The sequence below is a fragment of the Pteropus vampyrus genome, unplaced genomic scaffold (genome assembly GCF_000151845.1).
Source record: "Pteropus vampyrus isolate Shadow unplaced genomic scaffold, Pvam_2.0 Scaffold671, whole genome shotgun sequence".
Lineage (NCBI taxonomy): Eukaryota > Metazoa > Chordata > Mammalia > Chiroptera > Pteropodidae > Pteropus > Pteropus vampyrus.
The window spans coordinates 116,525-138,361 of record NW_011889452.1 but is presented as its reverse complement, the minus strand read 5'-3'; the positions used below and the strand labels follow the sequence as shown (position 1 = coordinate 138,361).

Below are 21,837 nucleotides of genomic sequence, written 5' to 3'. Positions count from 1 at the left end.
ACTTTTCTAGTTTCCTCTTACTTGCAGCCAAATGCATATGTAAGATGTTTATACACCTGTCCAACAAGTGTAGCCGTTCAACTTAACATTTTTATGTCTATGTCTCTATCATATCTTTTTCTAAAAGAGTCCCTCTCTGGTCACTCTGTTTAAAATTTCAAACCCCCATGATCACCAGCATTCCTAATCCCTCTTTCCCTGTTCTGTGGTTTTTTTCACTTATCAAATTTTTGCATACAATATAATTTACTTATTTATTATGTTTATTGTATCCCCCCCCCCCCCGCCCCAAGAGAGTAGGAATTTTCACCTAATTCATTCACTAATATACCTCTACGGCATACCACATAGGTGGTACTCAGCGAATATTTGTTGAATGAATGCCAAGTGTAAATTTGTATCCCTATCTTTCTCCCAAGTAGAATAAGAACTTTATCATGCTTCTTAATTTCCTTTCTCTCCTCTCTTCCTGTCTCTACTCTCTACCTTTCCTATTATGCTTATATAGATATTTCCTGGAATTTTAATTTTGGATTGTTATGAATATTCTTATTTTACAGCCTACCCATTTGGAATTAAAAATATGTTTCAAAAACTTCTTTGCTCATCAGAGCTTCCTGTAGACCACTTTATCCTCTTGTATTTTTTTCCTTTGTCAGAAATATATTATTGTTGTTGTTTTTCAGAGAGAATCTGTGGATGGTAAATTTTTGAGTCTTTGTTTATCTAAATATGTCTTTATTCATTCTCAAACATCAGTGATACTGTGGCTAGATACAGAATACCAGGTTTAAAAAATTTCCTTGGAACTTTGAAGATATTGCCCCTAGTGGTGAGGTTTTAAAACGTACTGATTTTATTCTGTTGTAGTAATTATTGTTGTTTATATGGTTTTATCTTGATTGGCACTCAGTAAGCTCTTTCATGTGAGGTGATACATTCCTTTTACAAATATTTACTGTGGAATTACCCATGCCGGGCACTGTGTTAAGCAACAGAGAAATGAAAAATAAGATGTGACAGAGAACTCCTCCTTGAAGAATTTACAGTGTCATAGAAGTCACACAAGTAACTAGAAAATGATAATGCATTGGACTAAGGGTTATGAAGTGGGAAGCACTAGGTTCGAGAATATTTCTATAGCACAGAAGAGGACATCTCGCCAAGTCTGAGGGCATGTTTGTGTATAAAGCGCCTTAACTGTCTTATATCTGGGTCTCAGAAGACTGAGATTTGAGCTCAGAGTTAGCAGAATACAATTCACAGACACCAAGTAGTTCTAATCACAAGCTCTATTGAGCATCAAAAATGACAGGAGAGTAGCAAAGACCAAAAATCCACCTGGTCAAGGATATCTTTCTAGTGTCTCTCCTCTGTTCCTCAATAGGACAGGCCCAGAGAGATGGCAACTGTCAGCAGCCTTTGTAGGCTAAGGACACTCCCAAATATGAGAAGAACCCACAAAGAAGCTCGCAGGCTTTTATCTCACATCCCTCATACTCCAACAGAAAGTCTGTTTCCACTATCGTATACATAGTATTATGCTAGTCAGCAGGCCACCTCACCCAGGCCCAGTGATTGGAGTTCACATCCTGGAATTATTGCTGAGTTTTACTTATCCAATCTTTCTCTTTCTTTGTCTAATCTGTGCCATGTGAATCTCTCTGTTTATATATGTATGAATTTTCTATTTGTGTTCCACCCTGAGGACTTTTAGTAGACAGGCCTGGCCTATCAAATTAGCACATTGTAGCCTCTCAATATATGTCCTCTGTTTTGCATCTTCTCTGGTCACTGAAAGATATCTAGAGCTAATCTCTACTAAAAAGCAGCCCTCCATGTCTGTATCTTGGTTCCAGGTTTTAGGCTCCAAGATCTGAGAGTTTTGCACAGACTCGTAGGTGGCCAGTTTGTTCTCCATTCCCCTTTCTCCAGTGAATTTTCTACTCTTCTATGTTGACAGGTTCATGAGGATACATATCAAATGCAACAGGGCCTGCAGGAGCGAGTGAAAAACTGCAAGAGGATCAGGACAGGCCAAGGCTCCATATACCTTCAGAGGGTACAGCTCCAGAATCTGGAGCAGAAGCTGAGGCAGGCAGAGGCCTGGCTGCTGAAGCTGGGACAGTTGGCCCGCCTGGTAGACTACATGATTTGCCAGAACCTTGTGTCTATCATAGAGGAGGAGATAACCTCTTTTGTGACCAACATCCTGCAAGTGAGGTGGTGGTGGCATGTGTCGGGGTGGGCAGGCAGGCAAGGGCCAGATGGCTGGTAGTGGATACTGACATCTAGCCCCATTACCTCCCCTGACTCTTCTTTACAGGCCCCAAGGCAGAAACCCTTTCTCTCAGCACAGCTAGTGTTTGACAGTTGTGGCCACCTGTCTCATGAGCCCTGTGTTGAAAACATAATCCAGATTCTAACTGGGGGCCTACAATCTGTCAAGGCCTCTCCTCTGAAGGTATTCGGGATAGGTTGGGGGGTTGACTATAGGAATTCCCACTTTCTATCTTCTGTGTAATCAGAAGCTCTCAGCCTGGCCTGAACCTTCATTGTTTTCTATTTCTGTCCCCTCTCCATTCCATGGCACGAAGGTAATGCAATCTACAGACCTGAGGACCCCTTGGGATTCTCTGTATTCTGAAGGTATTTAAGGAGACCTAGCAGGGGGTATGACATGTGGAAGGAGAGGGGAGGGCATATGCAGCATACTAATGGCATGGCCATAGTCATACCTGGGGCGTGGATGGAGCAGCTCTAACTTGAGTACTATATACATCTAAATGTGGCCTAAATAATAAAAATAATTATCTCATATAACAAGAAGTTGCAAGGGTAAGTGCTTCCGGGGTTGGTTCGGTGACTTAAAAATGTCTTCAAGTACCAAGCTCTTTATATCCTTTCCTATCTCCTTCCTGGGTTTAGCTATAGGTAAGGGTGTGTGTAGTAGAAGAGGCCACATCCAAAAATGTTTTTTCATCCTCAGGCTTACTGCCTCATAGTTGCAAGGCAAGCAGCAGTTCCAAGCATCTTACTCTCAAGCAAAATCATGGGAAAAGAGGAGGCAGGGTTGGGGAGCGGCAAGGGTGGAAGCAGGGAGACAAGGTAGAAGGGTATTGCAATAATGCAGTGAGATTTGATGGTGACCAGCTGGGGAGAGGGAGCCAGGCAGTAGTAGAGGTAGTAAAGAATTGGTTGGATTGTAGATGTATTTTTAATGTAAGCCAACGGGATTTTGTGATAGCTGGGTATGTTGTATGAGAGAATAATCGAAGATGACTTTAGTTTTTGACTGGAATAACTGAAAGAATGGAGTTCCCATTTGCTGAAGTTGGAAGACTGCAGGAGAAGCAATTTTGGGAGGGAGAGATCAGAGCTTATTTTTGGCCTCATTAAGTTTGAAGGACATATTAGACATCCAAGCAGAGATGTGGAGTAGGCATTTGTTTAAATGGGCTTGGCATTCAGGGAGGGATCTGAGCTAGAGATAAGTTGGGAACAAATAGATGAATTTGGATGAGCTCCCTTAGAAAGTGAGTACAGATAAGAGAAGAGATCTGAGGACTGAGCCTTGCAGAGGGATGGGGGTGGGGGCAGGGCATGTAGTGGGACACTGTGTAGTGTTTAAGTGTTGGTAGTAAGGGTCTAATTTCTGAAAATTTTGATGCCTTTTCCCTTTTTTTGTACAAAATTTTAATGCAAGTACTGAAATTGGCAATTAATCAGTTCCTAAGAGGAGGCCAGGTTCGAGGATATTCCTTCCGTAAGGCAGATACTGAGGACTGGCATGCTCAACATCCTTTCTCACCTCCTCCTCCTCTGCTCTACAGAGGCTGGAGGTCCATGTTTCCCAGACACCCTTGCAGCTAGAGTGTTTTTGTTTTTCAGCTCTTCCATGTCTTCTCAACCCACTTAATATTCCCTAATAATTCCCTTTCTGTTTATACTAAAGTAAATCCTCTTCTCTGAACCTGAACCCTAACTAATAAATTCCCTGGGTGGGTCTGGTGTACTATGTTTCTAATATAGATGTATGTGTAAATTCACAAATGAGCAGGGAGGAGGTGTGTGTGTAAGTAATGTGTGTGTACAGACTTTAGAGAAGGAGGTTGTATGTGGGCCCTAGAGGGCACTCATGGACAATTATGACATGTGTTCCAATAGAAGAAGACGAAGAGGACTCAAACATGGAATCCCTGATGTCCAAGTCCCAGGGCCAGCCCAGCGATGCTGTACAAATCTTCTGTGGCCCGAATATAGGATTGGTGTGGCCCTGGAAGTCTCACACAATTACTGAAGCCCTGGAGGTCCGTGGACACCGGCTGCGGGGCCAGTACTTGCCCCCCAATTACAAGCAGCTACAAGAGGACCTAGACAACAACCCCCAAATCCAGCAGGCACTGACTACACAACAGGCCCTAATGAAGGTAAGCACAGAGGCTTAAGGAATAGGATGATGCCTACCAATTTGCATTGTAGCCACCTATCTCTGCCCTAAGCACCTTGTCTGCCCCTAGGACATGCTAAGGGAGGTTCAGGAATTCTGCAGGCAATATCACTGGATGACAGTCATTTATGAGTTTCTACAAGCCTGGGGGCCTCAGAAACTAGAGTCTATGAGAGGTTGTCCTATCAAGAGCTATGTGATGCTGGTGAGCTCCCTGAATGTTTGGCAGGCCCGTGTTTCCAGTATACCTATTGAATTGGTCACAAAAGGCAAGTTGCTGCTGCTGAACTGCCATGATATACAGGCAGAGATGGGTGAGTGTTGCTAACCTTCCCTCCTTTCCTTCTGCCTCCTTACCTTATCCACATGACCTTCCTTGGGCCCAGAATGTCCTCTAGGGACGTTAGGTATAGGCCCCTCATTGGACCCGTAGAGTTTCCCACAGCCCCAGGTCCCAACCCCTTCCTCTTGCAACTGTGACCATTACAGAGGACAGCCTCTCCACTTGCTTTGGTTCTGATCATTCTCCATACTCCTTTGGAATCACGTTCCTTTCACATGATGCTTTCTGTTGTTATGGTGGGGAAGTAATTCAAACCACGTGACTGAGAAAAACCTTAGCCTGCCCTTAGGCTAAGTGAGCTGGTCTCTTAACAGAGACTCTCAGGAATCAAGGGTGTTTCCTCTCCACTTGTAGCAGTCAAAACTGACGCTATAATTTACATAGCGTCAGTTACCCTCTTGAGAGCATTTGAGATCTTCCTTCCTGGCATATTGTCAGTTTGCCTCAAATAAAATCTTATATAAAAAAAAAGTTACCCTTTTTAACTGATCTTGTCTTACTCTCTAGTCCTAACTTCTACTGATGGTGAAAGAATAACATATTCCAATTGAAAGTGAAAACACTTTTCATTTTGGTCAAATTCAATCTATTTTGGGTATTCGGTCAATTCAAAATCGATACTGCAGTTCTGGGTTGTTTTTATTCTCAAGTGTTCTTGCCCCATTTCTTCCCCATGGTGGCATCTGCCTTTAGAGAGGGCTACTGGGCTGTGTCTCTTCTTTGCTGGCTTCTGTTGACCCTCGCTGAGGTGTAACGCTTCCTTGCCTGGTTTCTGCCCTCCTGACATTGCTGTTTCTGCTGCAGCTGTGCACTGAGCTGGTGTAACTGCAGTGTGTAGGAGCGAGAGTGTCTACCTTTGCTGACTGGGCCCTGCATCCATTCCTGCTGGCATTGCAGGTCCTTGGGCTTTTACTGACTCCTTCATCTAGTCTTTCTCTTAGGCTGGCCACTTCCATAGCCTCTGCTTTAGGGTTCCTTATCCCTCAACACAAGAACCCCTTCTGGGCCCACTCTCTGCTATCAAGTCTCTGCTATTGTCTATATCCTCTGCCATTTGGGAGCTGTGGGGGGACTTGGGAACATTATATCTGATTCTCTTTCTGCCACGGCACATCGCACTGTGATTTCTACTTTGCTTGATGACTAGCTCATGTTAGCATGAGGGCACTGGCAAGGGATTCTCTTCCACATGGAAAGTGGAGCTCAAGCCCACTCTGCTATTTCCTCCCTAACCCTTCTGTTTCCCTCCTCTTGCCTATACTTGCCCCCACGAGGCCAAGGCCTAGTTGTTGGTCTCCCTAGGTCTTTGAGAAATCTGGTTTAAGATTGTCTTGTTCCTCTTATCTCTTTCTCCCTTCCCATGGAAGGATGTCTCATGCTACTGTTTACTAGCTAAGTGCCCCCACCTAAGAGCTGGCCTTAGAGAAGCTCAGGGTGGGGTAGATTGGGAAGCCAGTGACTAGGAATCAAGGAGGTTGTTCTGTTTCCTCACCTAACTCCCAAGGATGGTAATAACCAGTAGTGTTCATTTCCTGAAGAGATAAGATACTAACAGACCCATGGCCCCCAGGCCTGCTTTCTTTATGAAGGTGGGAAGCCTTGGAGCTGGGACCTGAAAGAGTTTGCTTGAAAGTACTTGTCTGCCTTGCACTCCCTGCCTTTGTTGTTCAACAGATGAAGCACATGCCTCATTAGGTATCTATGGGCCACAAAACTCCCCCTCTCTTTCCCTACCCCTGTCTTAAATGTACAGGGGGTTTAAGCTGGCAAGGAAGGAACTGGGCCTGTGATTGGTCTGCTTTCATTCTGATCCTGTTTGGGACACAGCCTTTGCTCCACAATTGCTTGGAAAGCCTGTGTTTTTTCTAGTTTGTTGACCTGTTGATCCTTAGTCTGGGATTCACAAAGGGCCTCTTCAAAATGAGCAGACGGGGAGACAAAGCACAGGGTTCAGGACCCTGGATATGTTTTTCACTGGTTTGTGTGACCTCAGATCACTGAGCTTCGGTGTCTTTATTTGTAGCAGACATAATAATGGAATCACTCATAGGGTCATGGCAAGGAGGATTAAATAAAATATTATTTAACATAGAGTATGGCATGCAGTAGGTGCTTTATTTTTTCATTTCACCTTCTCTCTTTCTGTCTGCTGTCATCCTTCTTGCTGATCTAATTTTATCTTCTTATCCTCCAACTCTGTACCTCTTCTACCTGGGCTCCCTTGAACAGTGAAAATATAATTACCCACTCCGGTGAGTTGTCCTCATCAGAAACTTGACTTCATCCTTTATCATTCCCTCTCCCTAATTCCACCACATTCAACCTGTTGCCAAATCCTTTGCATCCTTTTGTCTCCTAAATATTTCTCGTCTGTTTCCCATCCATCTCCAACTTCAACCCTGGGAATCCTGAATTTTATCAGTCCATTTTTCCTTTATACCACATGGTGTCACCATTGAACTCCTCTCTGCCTTCACCTGCCTGATGCTGCTGGTCCAAAAGCAGCGTCATGGCAATGGCCTAACTACTGTCATAGGCCAGAGGGATAGTTTGAAAAAGGGTAAGTTTGCATCCCTGTGTTCTGTTCAACCTTGGGTGCCCCTTGATAGATTCCCTTTCTCTTGGTTTTCTCAGTCTCCACTCTCAGTGCCCAGTCTTCTTGGTTACGTCCTCTAAGCTCCAAAAGGGCTATACCCAGTACGTCTCAAGTATCTGCCCTTGGAACTCACTATCTCACTTTCCAGTGGACTAGATGCTCATAGGGGATAAGCCGATTTACTTTTCACCCCTCAAAACATAAAAAGTAACAGAGTAGAGCCAGGCTTCCTGAGTTTGAATCCTAGCTCTGCCATGGTGTGATGCTGATAAAGTAACGTAACCTCTCTGAGCCTCAGTTCTCTTATCTGTAAAATCGGGACAATAATAGTATCTACCACAAAGAGTTTTTGTGGAGATTAAACAGGTTAATACAGGTAAAGTGGTTGACATTGTATCTGTCATGTAGCAAGCACTCTATTCTGTATTTCATGGTATACTTTATACCGTGTTTCTATATTGCGTTTTGCTCTTCTGTGCATTATTCTAACATCTCTGAACTTAAGAGGTATATTATGATTGATGGCATGTCAGAGTTTAGATGGCGTCACTTTTTTCTTTTTTAGTGGTATATAAAATAATGATGGCTGTTACAGTCAGTTGTATCTTAGATTCGATGAGTTCCCATATGGGTATATTATCCCTGCCCTCAGAGACAGCGAGGTTGTTCCTATCACCAAAGGTGGCTTCCAAGATTATCTTCTAGCGCCATATCCACCTGACAGCTTTTCCCCTTTAATCCTTAAGAACAAACGGCAGATTATATACTCTTCTAGGAAGAGCAGAAGCAGTAAGACTTCCCAAACAGAAAACTTTCATCTCTGGTAGGGCATTCTACTATTCATGAACATGTCATCCCCGTGCCTTTGCACATGCTGTTTCATGTATGTGGTGTGCCTTTGCCCCTTGGAGCATTAACTACACACCACATTCAGCTCCAATGTCCGGCCCCTCTGAGGAGGCCTTTCCCAGCCTCCTTGGGCCTCCTCTCCTTTCACTATGCCAGGTTGAAGGCTCTTGGGCACTTGCAGAGCGTTTATCATGCTGGTTCTTGATGGTCTGTTTATGTAGCTGTCTATGTCACCATATCATGAGCTTGTGAGGATGGAAACCCTTTCTGTCTCACTCACTCACTCACTCTTAGCTGCTGGCCACCAGCCCAGGCCCCAGTGTATAGCAGCTGACTGGACACTGTGCAGGGGTCTAGTAAGTGTTCAGTGAGTGATGGAATGAATTCATAGTCTGGCTTCCCCTTCTCGCTCCTACTCTGGATCCACAGCAATCCCCCAGCACTCCCCCAGCACCTCTTCTTTTTCATGTATGCCTTAACACCTAACCTTCTCCTGTCGTTAGAATCCAAGCTGGAGAGCATCAGGAAGGACATTCTTGCACAGGTGCAAAACGAGTGCTGGAGCCGCAGCCAGCAGCTAATGAAAGAGCTCACAGATTTCATGGAGGTCTTCCAAGCCATTAACTCAGATATTCACACCATTGCCCAGTGCTCCCAAAAGGTGGGCTTTCCTTCTTCCTTCCCAGCCTACACAGGGCCCATTCTGCTCGAATGCTCAGTACACTCCTTTCAGGTCTCAGCTGAGCACCCAAAAGGGCTCGATGCTCTTAAGCTGTGTTCATATAAGTGATCTGCCCTATTTGCTTGGCTCAGTTTCCATGTGGCTGTGGGAGCCCCCCATGTGATGAGAGAGATACAGTCCTGCTTCAGAAACAAGGTTCTGCTCTGTGTGACAGTCAGCTAGGTATCTGTTGCCCCGTCATCAGGGTAATGATTAGAAACCTGGTCAGATGGAGATCTGATCCCTGATTTCCCCAGCTCATGGTGGGTTAAAAGGCAACTGCTGGGGTCTGGGACCTCCAGAAGGTGCAGAGTTTTTGGGGGTGCTGATCTCATACTGTGGACCCTGCAGTTGAACGAGGCCAATGAGCAGTACACGAAGCTGGAGGAGCGAATGGAATACATACGGTCACTCCATGAACTCATCCGCAACTACTTTAGCCTCTTTAGTGCTGAGAATGAAGCTCTGGACATCTCGGTGAGAAGACAATTCAGGGAGTCTCTCATCCCTCCTAGTCCCCCTCCCCCACAACCACACCAACTTGACTGCCCTCTGCTTGCCCCATAGCTTCTGGATATGTGGGAGGCATTTCAGTTTGAGAGAAGCCAAGCCTCAGAGTTCCTGCTCAGCAAGCGACATACCATTGTGCCCAAGCTGCAGCAGCTGATGGCGGCAGCGTTGATAGAGCTGGAAGGCCTGATTGAGAAGGCCTTGTCTGGTCCTTTCATGGACCCTGAACAAGAGCAGAGGAGCATGGAGCGCCAGCTTATCTCCCTGGAGCGTCAGTTCCAGAACATAGCCAACCGCCTCAGTGAACTGCACCATGCCTATGCCACCTTCACTGGTACTGAGGATCCCTGCCCCTACCCCCACACCCCACCCCTCATCTCCCGCGATAGACCCTCCAACTGAGATAAGGGTTAGGACTCATGGTCCTGAGTCCTGTGTGACCTTAAGCAAGTCTCAGGAATCTCATTAGTCTCTTTTATAAATGAAAATTGCAAGACAAAATCTTCATATATTGGATATGTCAAGTGCTGTGCTTAGGGTGGGGATACAGGGGGCTCACAGTCTGGGAGGGAAGGCAAACAGATGAATGTCTCATTAGAATGTGTGAAGGTGACAGGGCTAAATGCCTGTGCAGGAGAATATAAAAGTGTCCTCATTGTAGTACTTAGCCTTTGTGTAGCCCTGTTCAACCCAGCTCTGTACCAGGCAGCAGGCCCCCAGATAAATATAGGTCTTGATGCTCCATAGCCACTGCTTCCAGCCAATGTGGTGTAGTGGTGTAGCGAGACAGCTTTTGAGGGCCTTATTGGCCCACAGGAGACCAGGACAGAACTATTGGTCTTAGCCTTTCTGTACAGTGGTGCAGCTGGTTCCTTTCTGCACGTGAAGAACTTTGTGGGCTCAAGTTTTTTTTCTCAGACGCAGTCACTTCTGTTGGTTACTTACATCCCTTGGAAGGCATATTGCTTCCAAGTTGCCTCTTTGACAACTATTACCTATTACCATCTCTGCCCATGGGCATCCCCACTCCCAGGGCCATTTGGCCAAATGTGAGGTGTTGGACACTCTGGGACCATCCTCAAGCAAGGGACTTTTTCTTCGGCTAAGTATCAGGAGACCCTCAATTTCATAATCTAACTGATATAGACCACAGATCTTGACCTTTCCTGCCAGGTTCGGAGATATTTGTGAAAAAGCAAAGTAGTGCACTCAGGCCCCGCAGTGCTAGGCCCAGAAAAACCCCAGCATTGCTTTTACTTCCTTTTTCCATCCCTGTCTCCTCACCAAACTCCCAGGTGTTGTTAAAATAATCTAGGATCTTAGGTCCAGATTATTAATACTATTCTTTATTTTCATTAGGTATTTTTTACTCATTACTTTTGACATTTGCTTTGTTTTATAACCATGTTAACAATTATTTTGACATCTAAGGATTCCTAGTTTTATTTATCCACTTCCATTTTTTTAAATGCCACATTTTTTTGTTATTTTCATTCTTTCCTTGGATAGCTGTCATACTTCTTTGAGTATTTCTTTTCCAAGAAGGGACTTAGAGGTGTTAGAATTTCTAAGCTCCTATGCTGAGAATGACCTTCTGATGTCCTCATATCACAGCTTGCCTAAATATTGAATTCTGAAGTCACAGAATGTTTTCTTCAGCTTTAGAAACTGCATAATTCTCTTTTGACATGTAGCAGTATGGACAAATCTAATATTAACGTGGCTTTTTTCCTTTGTAAGTAAACTGTTTATTGATTATTTGCTAATGGCTCTTATATTTGCTCTGGTCTCCTTCCAGAATTTTTATTTGTCTATTGGATTTTCTGGATATCTCCTCCATTTCTTTTAACTTCATCATTACTCATTTTATTCTTTTTGAGTTCTAGGGAAATATTGAGAGCTTGTCTTCTAAGCTTCCATTTTCTGTGGTATCTATTCTATATTGCACTTTAAAACACATATACACAAGTTATATGTGAATGCATGCTTATGTGTAAATGTATATAAATGTGTGTGTGTGTGTGTGTGTGTGTGTATGTATATGTATATATACATGAATATATCTACTCTGTCTACTAGCTCTGTCTACTGAAGAGGCCGGGAAGCAAAGATACCCCAAGAGCAGGGATCCACACTGTGCCCAGACCTTAGTTTCTAATACTATTCCCACTAGAAGGAACCAGAGCTCCTCAGAAAATGGATGATCCCAAGACTATAGCAGGGTAGATACAAAATGAGTCTGGAATACCTTTTAAGCCAGAAAGAAAGCATCAAGTTTTTTTAAAAAGCGATGGGAACATGTCACAGGGACATAGAAGGGACACCAACTGGCCAAATGTGGAACAATTTGATCACCAAAGTACAAAGTAAACTATTGGAAAAACAGGAATTTATTATCCACACTAATAATAAGAAAGGCTGTGAGGAATGTTCTTAAAAGGGTGGGCTGCATAGGCCTCATTAGGAAGATGAGATTTGAGCAAGGACTTAAATTTGGTGGAGAAAGCTATATGGTTCTCTAAGGGAAGAGTGTTCCAGAACGAACTGTCAGTAATTCAGCAGGTGGGATCATGCCTGGTGTATCTGAGCAACAGTAAGTAAAGAGTCTGCTGTGGCCCAAGTGGAGTGAGTAAGATGGAGATGCATGGAAAAGGAACCCTTCCCTTTCATTGCCATCACATTTCCTCAGCTGTTCTATCCTTGGAAAACTCCCTCAGATTGTCCTCACCTCCATTATTGTCCTGAATAATTTTGGAACCCCCTACCCTGGCACTTTCAGGACTCTCCCTTCTGTCATTATGGGCTCTTGACCGACCATTCCCCATTGTGCCCCCTACCCCCACACATAGCCCAGTCCTCAGCTATCCTTGTCTCATAGGGGATGGGAGTCCTGTGCCTCTGCCAATCTGTGGGACTCGTCCTATTGTGCAGCAGCAGCGTATCTGGCACCTGTACCGAGTCATCTCTGAAAACATCAGTGAATGGAAGTGCATGGCTTTTGCCAAGGTGCTGACACCTTTCCTTGGAGCTCCTGCCTAGGAATGGAGTCTGTGGGTGTGGGAGGTAGGGGGAAGGGTCTCCAGCTCACAGCGAGCCCTTCTCCCTACAGTTCAGCCTGGCTATGGCCCAGGAGAAGACAGATGGCTGGCTGACAGAGGCGGCCCAGATGAGTGCCACCCTGGGGCTGCACAGCCCAGTTCTGCAGTGCTGCAAGCACATTCTAGAGGAGTTTTGCAGCTACCTGCCATTGCTTACCAAGCTGGGCAGCCTCCAGCTGCAGAGCATCAACTTCCAAGCCTTCCTGCGAGGTGTGTTTGGGTACTGTCAGAGGGGAAGGGTAGGACATAAGGGTTAGCACAAGGCAACAGCTCAGTACCCTGCCTCTCCTGTTGGAAACACCTTCCCTTCCTGGGTTGCTCTCTGCCTTTCCCCAAGTACCGTAATCCCCGCCCCACCCCACCCCCGCCCCACACACATACACACTCCACCCCCACTGTGTTCTACCATGTGGGTCCTCCCTGCTGACCTGGGCTGGCTCAGGCTGGAATCCGCTTTGGGCTCTGCACTGTGCTCTGGACCTTAGGTTCACAGCTCTTGGCTCTAAGTTGCGCTCTGAGAACTGCTGTCTGGGAGCTGGGCTGGGCTCTGGGTTCCAGATCTGGGCTCCAGGATATGGGTAGGACTCTGCCATATACCAGTATTACTCTGGTTTGTTGTCTCCTTTACCTCCAGCCTTAGGGCTGGGCAGTCTCAACATCGAACTCCTAACACTGGGCCAGCTGCTTTCTTGTCCTCTGCTGGAGTTTGCAGATCGACTCAATCAGGTGGGGCCCACTGGAGGTTGGGAAGTGGTCCTAATCTAAGACATATTTGCTGAGCCCAGCAGCCCTTGAGACAAAGGGGTAGTAGGTACTGGCTTGTGGGTGGGAGGGTTGAGATTGTTGGCCCGTCAGGAGTTTAAGGGGATCTGATGGGTGGTTTCAGATTCTCTGTGACTGAGCATATGCCCCTCCCCACACACACTCACCACTACCCAGGGGAAGGAAGTGGATGGCAGCCCCAAAGTTTTGGGCACACAGGATGGCAGATGTACTCTGTCCCAAAAGAACACAGCTGATTGAGGTACTGTCTGCTCAACTGGAGCCTTGCAAGAGTAGGTTTCGGAGCAGCAGCCCTAGATCAAAAAGTAGGCTGCTGATGGCCTGTCTTTGAAGCCTGATGGTGCTACTCTCCATCTCTGAGAGCTCTTATCCCCTGAGCCCTGGCCCTTGAGTCCCAGCTCCAGTGCTATCCCTTGAGCCATTACCTAGGCCTGGTTCCTGAGACCCAGCTGTTCCAGATCTGGCAGTGTGAAAATAAACGAATTCATGCCCAAGAGACCCTGCGGCAGCTGCAGCGGGTCTGGGAAGTGCGCCAGCTGCGACTGCTCAACTTCATCCTGCATGTGCCCTACGAGCCCCAAGCCCTGGAGCGCTCCAAGAGGCAAATGCTCCGCAGCCCCCACTGGGATGTAGTGGCCAAGGACAGTGGCACTTTCATCCTTTCAGGTGAGACCCAGCCCTTGTAGCCCAGTGAATATGGGGCCATATTCAGGGGCCATATTCACCTACCACATTCACACACCCTGCCAGATCTGGCTTCTCTAGCCAGGTCCCCATCATTCCTGGACAGCACGAGACATCAGTGTGTTCTGAGACAATGTCTTCCAATGAGCTCCTATATATATAGTCTTAATCTTTGTGGGCATCCCCACTAATGCCTAGCCTCTTCAGCAATGGTCCTTCCCTTTCTGGGTGTACTAATGGATTCCTCATGGTCATGTCTCTCCACCATTCAATGTTTTGTACTTTAGATTATACCTTGCTGGCTGATCTTTTGCTCCACTCATTCATTCCTTTTTTGTTCCCTCATCAAACTCACCTGCCTCCTCTGAGCCAAACACAGGAGACACTGAGATTTACAGACAGAAGTGCTGTCCTCAAGAGCTCCCAGTCCAGTGAGAGAGGGACAAAAGAATAGAGATAAGTATATGATGGAGCACCTAACAGAGGGCAGTAGAACCTCAGAAAGAGCACAGCTTCAAAGGACCAGGGAGAGTCAGAGAACTCTTCCCTTCCCCTAGGGAGAGGCTTCTTGCTGACTTTTGAAGGAGTAGGAATTTTCTAAACTTGCAAGAGGGGAAAGGCATGCCAGGGACAGGGAAGAGCATATGTACAGGCACCCAAGATGGTATAGTTAGGGAATTGACAGTAGAAGAGAAGTCTTCAACATAGTTGAAACCCACGAGCAAATTCAAAGTTAGTTACATAGGGAAATCATAAAATATGATGAATACATGGCTTAAGCGGTTTTTTTCGTTTGTTTGTTTGTTTAGTTTAAACCATATAAATGTACATTTATTTATAATCTTTTAGCCTAAGGACAAGAGCTTTCCTTTGATTTGCAGTCAACTGATAGAAGTTCCTCACTGCCTGTCTTCCATTAGTGCAGAGTCTACTATTTCCAATTTGTTTCTGTAAAGTTGAACAGTGACATGAAGACATTTGTGAAGTTACCTGAGTCCAGAACTATTCCACATTTTTATTATAATTTCTCAATTTTAAAAAATGGCTGGCCTATACCTAATTTAATATGTTTTTATCAACTCACCTTTACTAAAGACTTCCATGGTTTCCTTAAAACCAACAACTATTTTCCCACCCCTGCCCTTGCCTCATCTGACTGCCAGCTCAGCTCAGCTCAGTTCAGCTGGAGCCCACTCTTCCTTAGATTACAACAGCCTGCAGGATTCTATCCAGGAAAGTCTTCAGGTGTTGTTCAAGATCCTGACCACCCAAAAGTCAGGAGACTTATACAACTTAGCTTTGGAGTGGGTGACCATCATGCATGGCCTGGGTGAGTGCAAGCCTCTGGCTGGGCCGATGGGTGGGACCTGAGGTGGGTTGGCCCAGAGGCATGGGGTGAGAGATGGGGTTTGGGTGGAGAAGATCTGGAAGACAGAGTGAGGCTCTCCTTCAGGGCTACTTCTTGGGCTAAGGTGACCAGGTCTTTATTCTCAGTGAAAGTTTCCTCTCCTCCAAGCAAGGTCCCTGGGTCCTGCTGAGCAGAATATTTTTGAGTGGGGCAGCCTGAGAGGTGGGGACCCGGCAGAAGCTAGAACCTTAGTCTCCCTCTAGTGTCCCTCTGGCTACTCACACAGGTGACGTGCTGGACGTGTGGGTGAGTTTCCAGAAGAAGTGGATTTTTCTGAATAAAGTTCTGCATGAGATGAAGATCCAGTTTCCCAGTTCTGACCTGGTAGGGACGAGGGGCGAAGCAGGGTGGACACAGGCTACCGAATAGTGGGGCAGAGGGTGGGAGGGGGGCGCTGCCCCTTCACATCTGCCCTGACTTTTACCCTCTCCCTCACCACAGGACTCCCGTTTCAAGGCCATGGATGATCAATATCGGACCCTGATGCAAATCTCTGTAACTGACCCTCAGGTTCTGTCACTTATAGTGCCCAGTGCCAATCGGAGCCCTCATTTCCAAGGCCAGCAGCTGCAGCAACTGCTGCAAGCAGGCTCAGTGGAGCTGGAGGGCATCATTATGGCTCTGGAGAGTGTGCTCTATGGGTTCTGTGCTCACTTTCCTCGCCTCTTTTTCCTCAGTGACACTGAGCTGGTGGCCCTGCTGGCTGCCCCCCTGGAGCCATGTGAGGCCCAGATATGGGTACGACGCTGCTTTCCTCATGTGCATGCTGTGAGCTTCAAGTCCAGCCCAGAGGACAGAAATATAGATGTCCAGAAGTCAGGGCCAAGCACACAGACTCAGGTGGAGGCACTTGTAGTGCTAGGGGCAGGTGGGGAGGAGGTGAAGCTGCAGGAGTCCCTTCCTCTGCATCCAGATCTCCTTAAGTGGCTCTCTTCTCTGGAGAAGGGTCTGCGTTTGGCACTGGTGCACCTGCTGCAGGACTGTGTGGCTGCCCGTCTAGCTGTTGGCCCATCCCTAGACAAGGCCTACAAGGAGCTGCCCCAGCAAAGTCAGTTGCCCTTGCAACTGTATGTCCACCACTGGTTGGATTTAGTCGAGGCCTTCCCATGGCAATGTGTGCTGGTGGCAGAGGAGGTGGTATGGCGGGCTGAGATGGAAGAGGCTCTGCTTGAAGGGAGGACCCTGGCCATGGTCCCCACACATGTGTATAAGCTGGAAGTACTGGTGCATTTTTTACGGGCCCAGCGGGCCTCCCAGGGTGGGCAGCCGCTGCCCTCTGTCCGCCAGACTAGCCTGTTCAGTGCCCTACTGGTCATGGCAGTGACTCACCGGGATATTGCACAGCTGCTGAAGGAGCACCAGGTCAGTGATCTAACAGATTTCCACTGGGCCCGCCAACTCAAGTACCACCTGGGTTCACCTCACACCATCCCCCAGAGTCCCCTGCAGAATCTCAAGATTAATGCATCTACTGAGACTTCTCTGTCACCAGCTGCATGCTGGATAGATGTGCTGGGCCGATCCTTCCTGTACAATTATGAGTACCTGGGTCCCAGACTGGGGTCTCTACCCAACCTGCTGCCTGAGCGGCCAGCCCTGGTATTGTTATTGGCCCTGGAGGAGGTGGCCTGTGGGACCCTACTGGGTCCTCATGGTGTGGGCAAGGTAGCCATGGTGAAGAACCTGGCACAGGCCCTGGGGCGCCAGCTGGTGATGATGCCCTGCTTGCCTCAGATAGAGGCCCAAAGCCTGAGCAACTACCTGAATGGTGCCCTGCAGGGTGGTGCCTGGCTGCTGTTGGAGGCAGCTCAGCACTTGCCCCTTGGCTTGCTCTCTGCCCTGGGCCAGCGCCTGGCTGAACTGCACCACATCTATGCCCCACTGTACCAGGAGGCTTCCCGAAGCACCAGCACTGTTGACCCCACCCACCTCCAGCTCCTTGGCAGTGGCTTCTTTGAGAAACATCATGTGTACATACGCCTTGGCTACGGCTGTCTCCTGACGCTCCATGCCCTGAGCCCTGCTGTGCCTGCCAATCTGCGCCTACTACTGCGGCCTGTGGCATTGACACTGCCTAACCTACGGCAAGTGGCAGAGCTGACCCTGCTGGGTGCAGGGATGCGCGATGCCTCCCGCATGGCTACCCGCCTATCCAAATTCTTCTCCCTAGAGCATGAGCTCATGTCTGGGTCCCTGCCCTGCCGCTTGCCACTGCTCAAGCAGATACTCACACACATGATACAGGCTCTAAATGTGACCAAGGAGGAATTCAACTCCCAGCAGCCCCACAGCCTACCTGCCATCGAGGAGGCTGCCCTACTGCGTGCCTTGCTACACTCATCACTGTTCAGCATCCTCGATGAGGTCCGCCTTCACGACCTCCACAAGCTGCTCTGTGGTATCTTCCCCAGTGCCAGCCGGGTGCTGGCAGAGCCTGTGACCCACAGGCTGAGGAAGCCACTGCTGGAAGAGGAATTGCAGCAGGCAGGCCTACATCCCAGTTCTGATATTTTGGGGTCCCTAGAACAGCTGAGCCAGGCTCTAGACCGGGCCTCTGGAATTTTGCTCCTGGGTCCTCCAGGCAGTGGCAAGACCACTTGTTGGCACAGCTTATTTAAGATCCAGAATCGGCTGGCGGCCATGGAAGACAGCTCAACACAGGGCTATCCTCCTGTGGAAATTACGCACCTGTATCCCAGTGTCCTCAGCTCCCAGGAGTTCCTGGGATGGCTAGAGGGCTCCTATTGGCACCAAGGTGTTTTCCCCAGGCTTCTGCGTAAGACTGTGGACCCAAAGAGGAAGGCACAGGAATCAGTGGGGATCCAGCATTGGATAATATGTGATGGGGCCTCCAGTGCTGCTTGGCTGGACTCTGTCACTTGCCTCCTGAGCGAGCCCCCACAGCTTACTCTCCCCAATGGTCAGCAGATAGAACGACCCTCAGGTACTTTTATCTTGATGGAGGTGGGAGATGCAACAGGCATGTCCCCCTCAGTGGTGTGCCATTGTGCCCTAGTCTGGTGTGGTGGGGAGCAGACTTGGCAAGGGATGCTTAGCATCCTAATGGCAGCCTTGCCCCGTGAGTACCACCTGCAACCCCAGACAGTCACCGAGCTCAACCAACTGGCTGAAGTGCTGGTGCCTGCAACATTCCAATTCCTCACCTGCCAGGGTGCCAGCTCCCTGCTGCAGACACATGGGCAGCAGGCTGTATGCCCAGGTGTGGCTGAAGTCACCAGCCTGGCTCGCCTCTTGCGTTGTCTGCTTGACCGCCACCTGCGCATAGATGAGGAGAAGGCACATACCACAGGTGAAGGGAAGGGAAAGAGGGCTGGTTTGCGAACTATGGGGCCTCAAGGATAGATGGCATATGGCTGGAGCCCGGCGCGTGGGTTCTTTAGTGGACTTGGGCTTGGGGACTAAAAGTGAAAAGTAATAGAGCTGACCTCTACTCTCCCCCCTCACCCCCACTTCTTCCTACTGGGGCTCCTGTTTTGGCCATGGTGACCTTTGCAGAGGACCTTGGCTCTAATGATCCTGTAGCCCAAAGCTTCAAGCCCTCAAAAAGCAGCTTTCTGAACCGGTCCCAGGGTGACAGCGATGATGTACCTAATAAACACAGGGAGCACTTGCTGGTTGTCAGCAGCTTTCTTTTTGCCTTGATCTGGGGCTTTGGAGCCCACCTTCCATCCAGGTATCTATAGGGGCCAGGGATGGGGGATCCAGAGGGCTGAGATGGACTGGACCATGGGAGTCAAAACCCAGGTGACATCCCTGTCGGGGGTGGGTGGACCATGTGCATGTGTCACAAACTGAACTGTTGTAATTGTCTGACACTTTTGCCTATATATCCATTTGAGCAGGCTCTGGCCCCTCTTTGATACCTTCTTGAGGAGTTCTATTAGTCACCTCTCCGACTATCCTGAGCCACCACCCTCAGCCTTGGTGTTTGATCTACATGTATGCCCTGAAGATGGGACACTGGTCCCCTTCACTGGCCAGTACCTGGGTAGCCGCATCAAGGGAGCTCTGGGTACCTTCAGCCCTTCTCCCCAGGTGTGAGGACAGTGCAGGAGCTGGGGTTGGGGCTCAAGGAGATATCTTGGGGGAATCCACATTCTAGGCCCAGCTGAGGCCCACCTGCTCCCATTCTTTGATATGTTTTCACACTTGCAAGAATACATGAAGTGTTCTACAAGTACAGCTTTAACACAAGACCCCTAGACATTTATTTTCAGTTAAGATTAGTGTCCCAAACTGGAGCTGCCACAGTAAGCCCTGCTCCTGTCCTACAGACTGAACGGCTCTTGTATGTGGTGGACCTACTTCTGTCAGAGGGATACCCAGTGCTGCTGGCTGGAGAAGCAGCAACAGGGAAGTCAGTCTTTGTGGAGGTGCTGGTGGAACCACACCACCCTTACACTTACACCCCCATCCACCCAGCCTTCAGTGCGACCCACCTTCGCCTTCTGCTGAGCCAAGGGGTTCACAGCCAAGCACAAGCCAACCCACGGCCTGGGCGGCACGTGGATTCTAAAGGCTCTCTCCTCTTCCTGCTGGAGGATCTGCACCTGGCCACTACTGGTGAGGACCTGGGAGGAGGGAAGGAAGGAATCGTCATCTCTTGAGACCATAAAATCCCTAGCAATATTCATTGACTCTCAAATATATACCTATAGACCAAACCTCCATGTTCCATTCTTAATATCTTCTCATTCTACATATGCTACTTGAACAATCTTACTCTTTTCATGGCTCTTCCACAATCTCTATGCTTTGACTGCTAAGTCTTTATCTCCAGCTGAGGCTTCTCTTTTAAGCACCAGACCTATTTATCAAACCGCCTACTGCATATTGCTACCTTGCTGTCCCGTTGTACCCCAGATCTAACCCTGAACTTATCATCTACCCCCAAAACCTGTTCCTATGTGTCCTCTTAGTAACTGGCACCACCATCCATCCAGTCACTTAAGCCAGAAATCTTGTTGACATCTCTCTCACCAATGTCCCATCACCATATCTCTCAATTTTGCCTTGTAAATATTTAAAGGTCAATCAGTATAGTCCATGACGTTAACAGAATAAAGAAAAAGTGTAAGGTCACCTCAATAAAGAAAAAGCATTTGATAAAATTCAAAACTATTTATGGTAACTCAGCAAACTAGGAATAGAGGGAACTTATGCAATTTGCTGAAGGGTGTCTATTAAAACCTACAGTTAATTACATACAGGCATACCTTGGAGATATTGCAGGTTCAGTTCCAGACCACCGCAATAAAGCAAATATTGCAATAAAGTGAGTCACATGAATTTTTTGGTTTCCCAGTGCATATAAATGTTTATACTATACTGTAGTCTATTAAGAGTGTGATAGCATTATAACTAAAAAACAATATATATATTTTACTTTAAAAATACTTTATTGCTTAAAAATGTTATCATCTGGGCCTTCAGTGAGTCATAATCTTTTTGCTTGTGGAGAGTCTTACCTTCAATTTGTAAAAAACGTAGTATCTGCAAGACACAATAAAGCAAGCTGTAGTAAAACAAGGCATGCCTGTACTTAATAGGGAATATTGAACACTATTTTCCTAAGATCTGTCACAAGAATATCCACTGCTTTTATTCATCATTGTACCAGAGGCCCATATCAGTGCAATGAGAAAAAGAAATAAAGCCTTTAAAATTAGAGAAGACAAAATAACACTCTCTACTGGTATATGACATGATTTTCCACACAGAGAATCCTAAGAAATCTATATAAAAAAAAACAACAACAACAACAACAAAAACCCTACAAAACTACTAGAATAAATAAGTGAATTTAGCAGAGTCACAGGATACAAAGTCAGTCTATTGAAATCATTAGTATTTCTATATCCTAGTAACAAACAATTGGAAATCAAAAATTTTAAATATTGTTTAAAATATCATCTAAAAGCTTAAAGTGTTTAGAAATAAAGTTAATGAAAGATATACACCGATAATTTCTAAATATTGCTGAGATAAAGGAGACTTAAATAGAGATATACCATGCTCCTGAATTAGAGAAGTCAGTATCTTTAAGGTGCTCATTCTCCCCAAACTGATCTACAGATTCAATGTAATGCCAAGCTAAATCTGAGCAGACTTTTTTGGGAGGGCGGGGCGGGGTGGGGGTGGTGGCGGCGGGAATTGACAGACTCACTCTGAGACTTGTGGAAATGCAAAAGACCTAGAAGAGCCAAACTTTGAAAAAGAAGAATTAAGTTGGAGGTCTTAAACTAGTGATTTCAAGACTTACTATACAGCTACATTTATCATGAGGGTGTGGTATTGGTATAAAGACATGGATACGGACAACTGGAATGGAACAGAGAATCTCATATATGGTCATATATGATCAACTTGTTTTC

General features: G+C 46.9%; 1 protein-coding gene across 1 annotated transcript in view; it reads left to right on the top strand.

Moving 5' to 3' along the window:
• DNHD1 (dynein heavy chain domain 1) overlaps positions 1-21,837 on the top strand; it is a 58,893-nt gene that overhangs the window by 17,488 nt on the left and 19,568 nt on the right. The window contains 17 exon segments of the mRNA XM_023526002.1: positions 1,964-2,218; positions 2,327-2,464; positions 2,598-2,649; positions 4,168-4,430; positions 4,521-4,764; positions 8,742-8,899; positions 9,311-9,803; positions 12,348-12,475; positions 12,579-12,777; positions 13,202-13,293; positions 13,809-14,016; positions 15,239-15,364; positions 15,669-15,766; positions 15,884-18,752; positions 18,959-19,136; positions 19,306-19,498; positions 19,738-20,026. Of these exon segments, the coding sequence (XP_023381770.1) occupies positions 1,964-2,218; positions 2,327-2,464; positions 2,598-2,649; positions 4,168-4,430; positions 4,521-4,764; positions 8,742-8,899; positions 9,311-9,803; positions 12,348-12,475; positions 12,579-12,777; positions 13,202-13,293; positions 13,809-14,016; positions 15,239-15,364; positions 15,669-15,766; positions 15,884-18,752; positions 18,959-19,136; positions 19,306-19,498; positions 19,738-20,026 (5,983 nt within the window).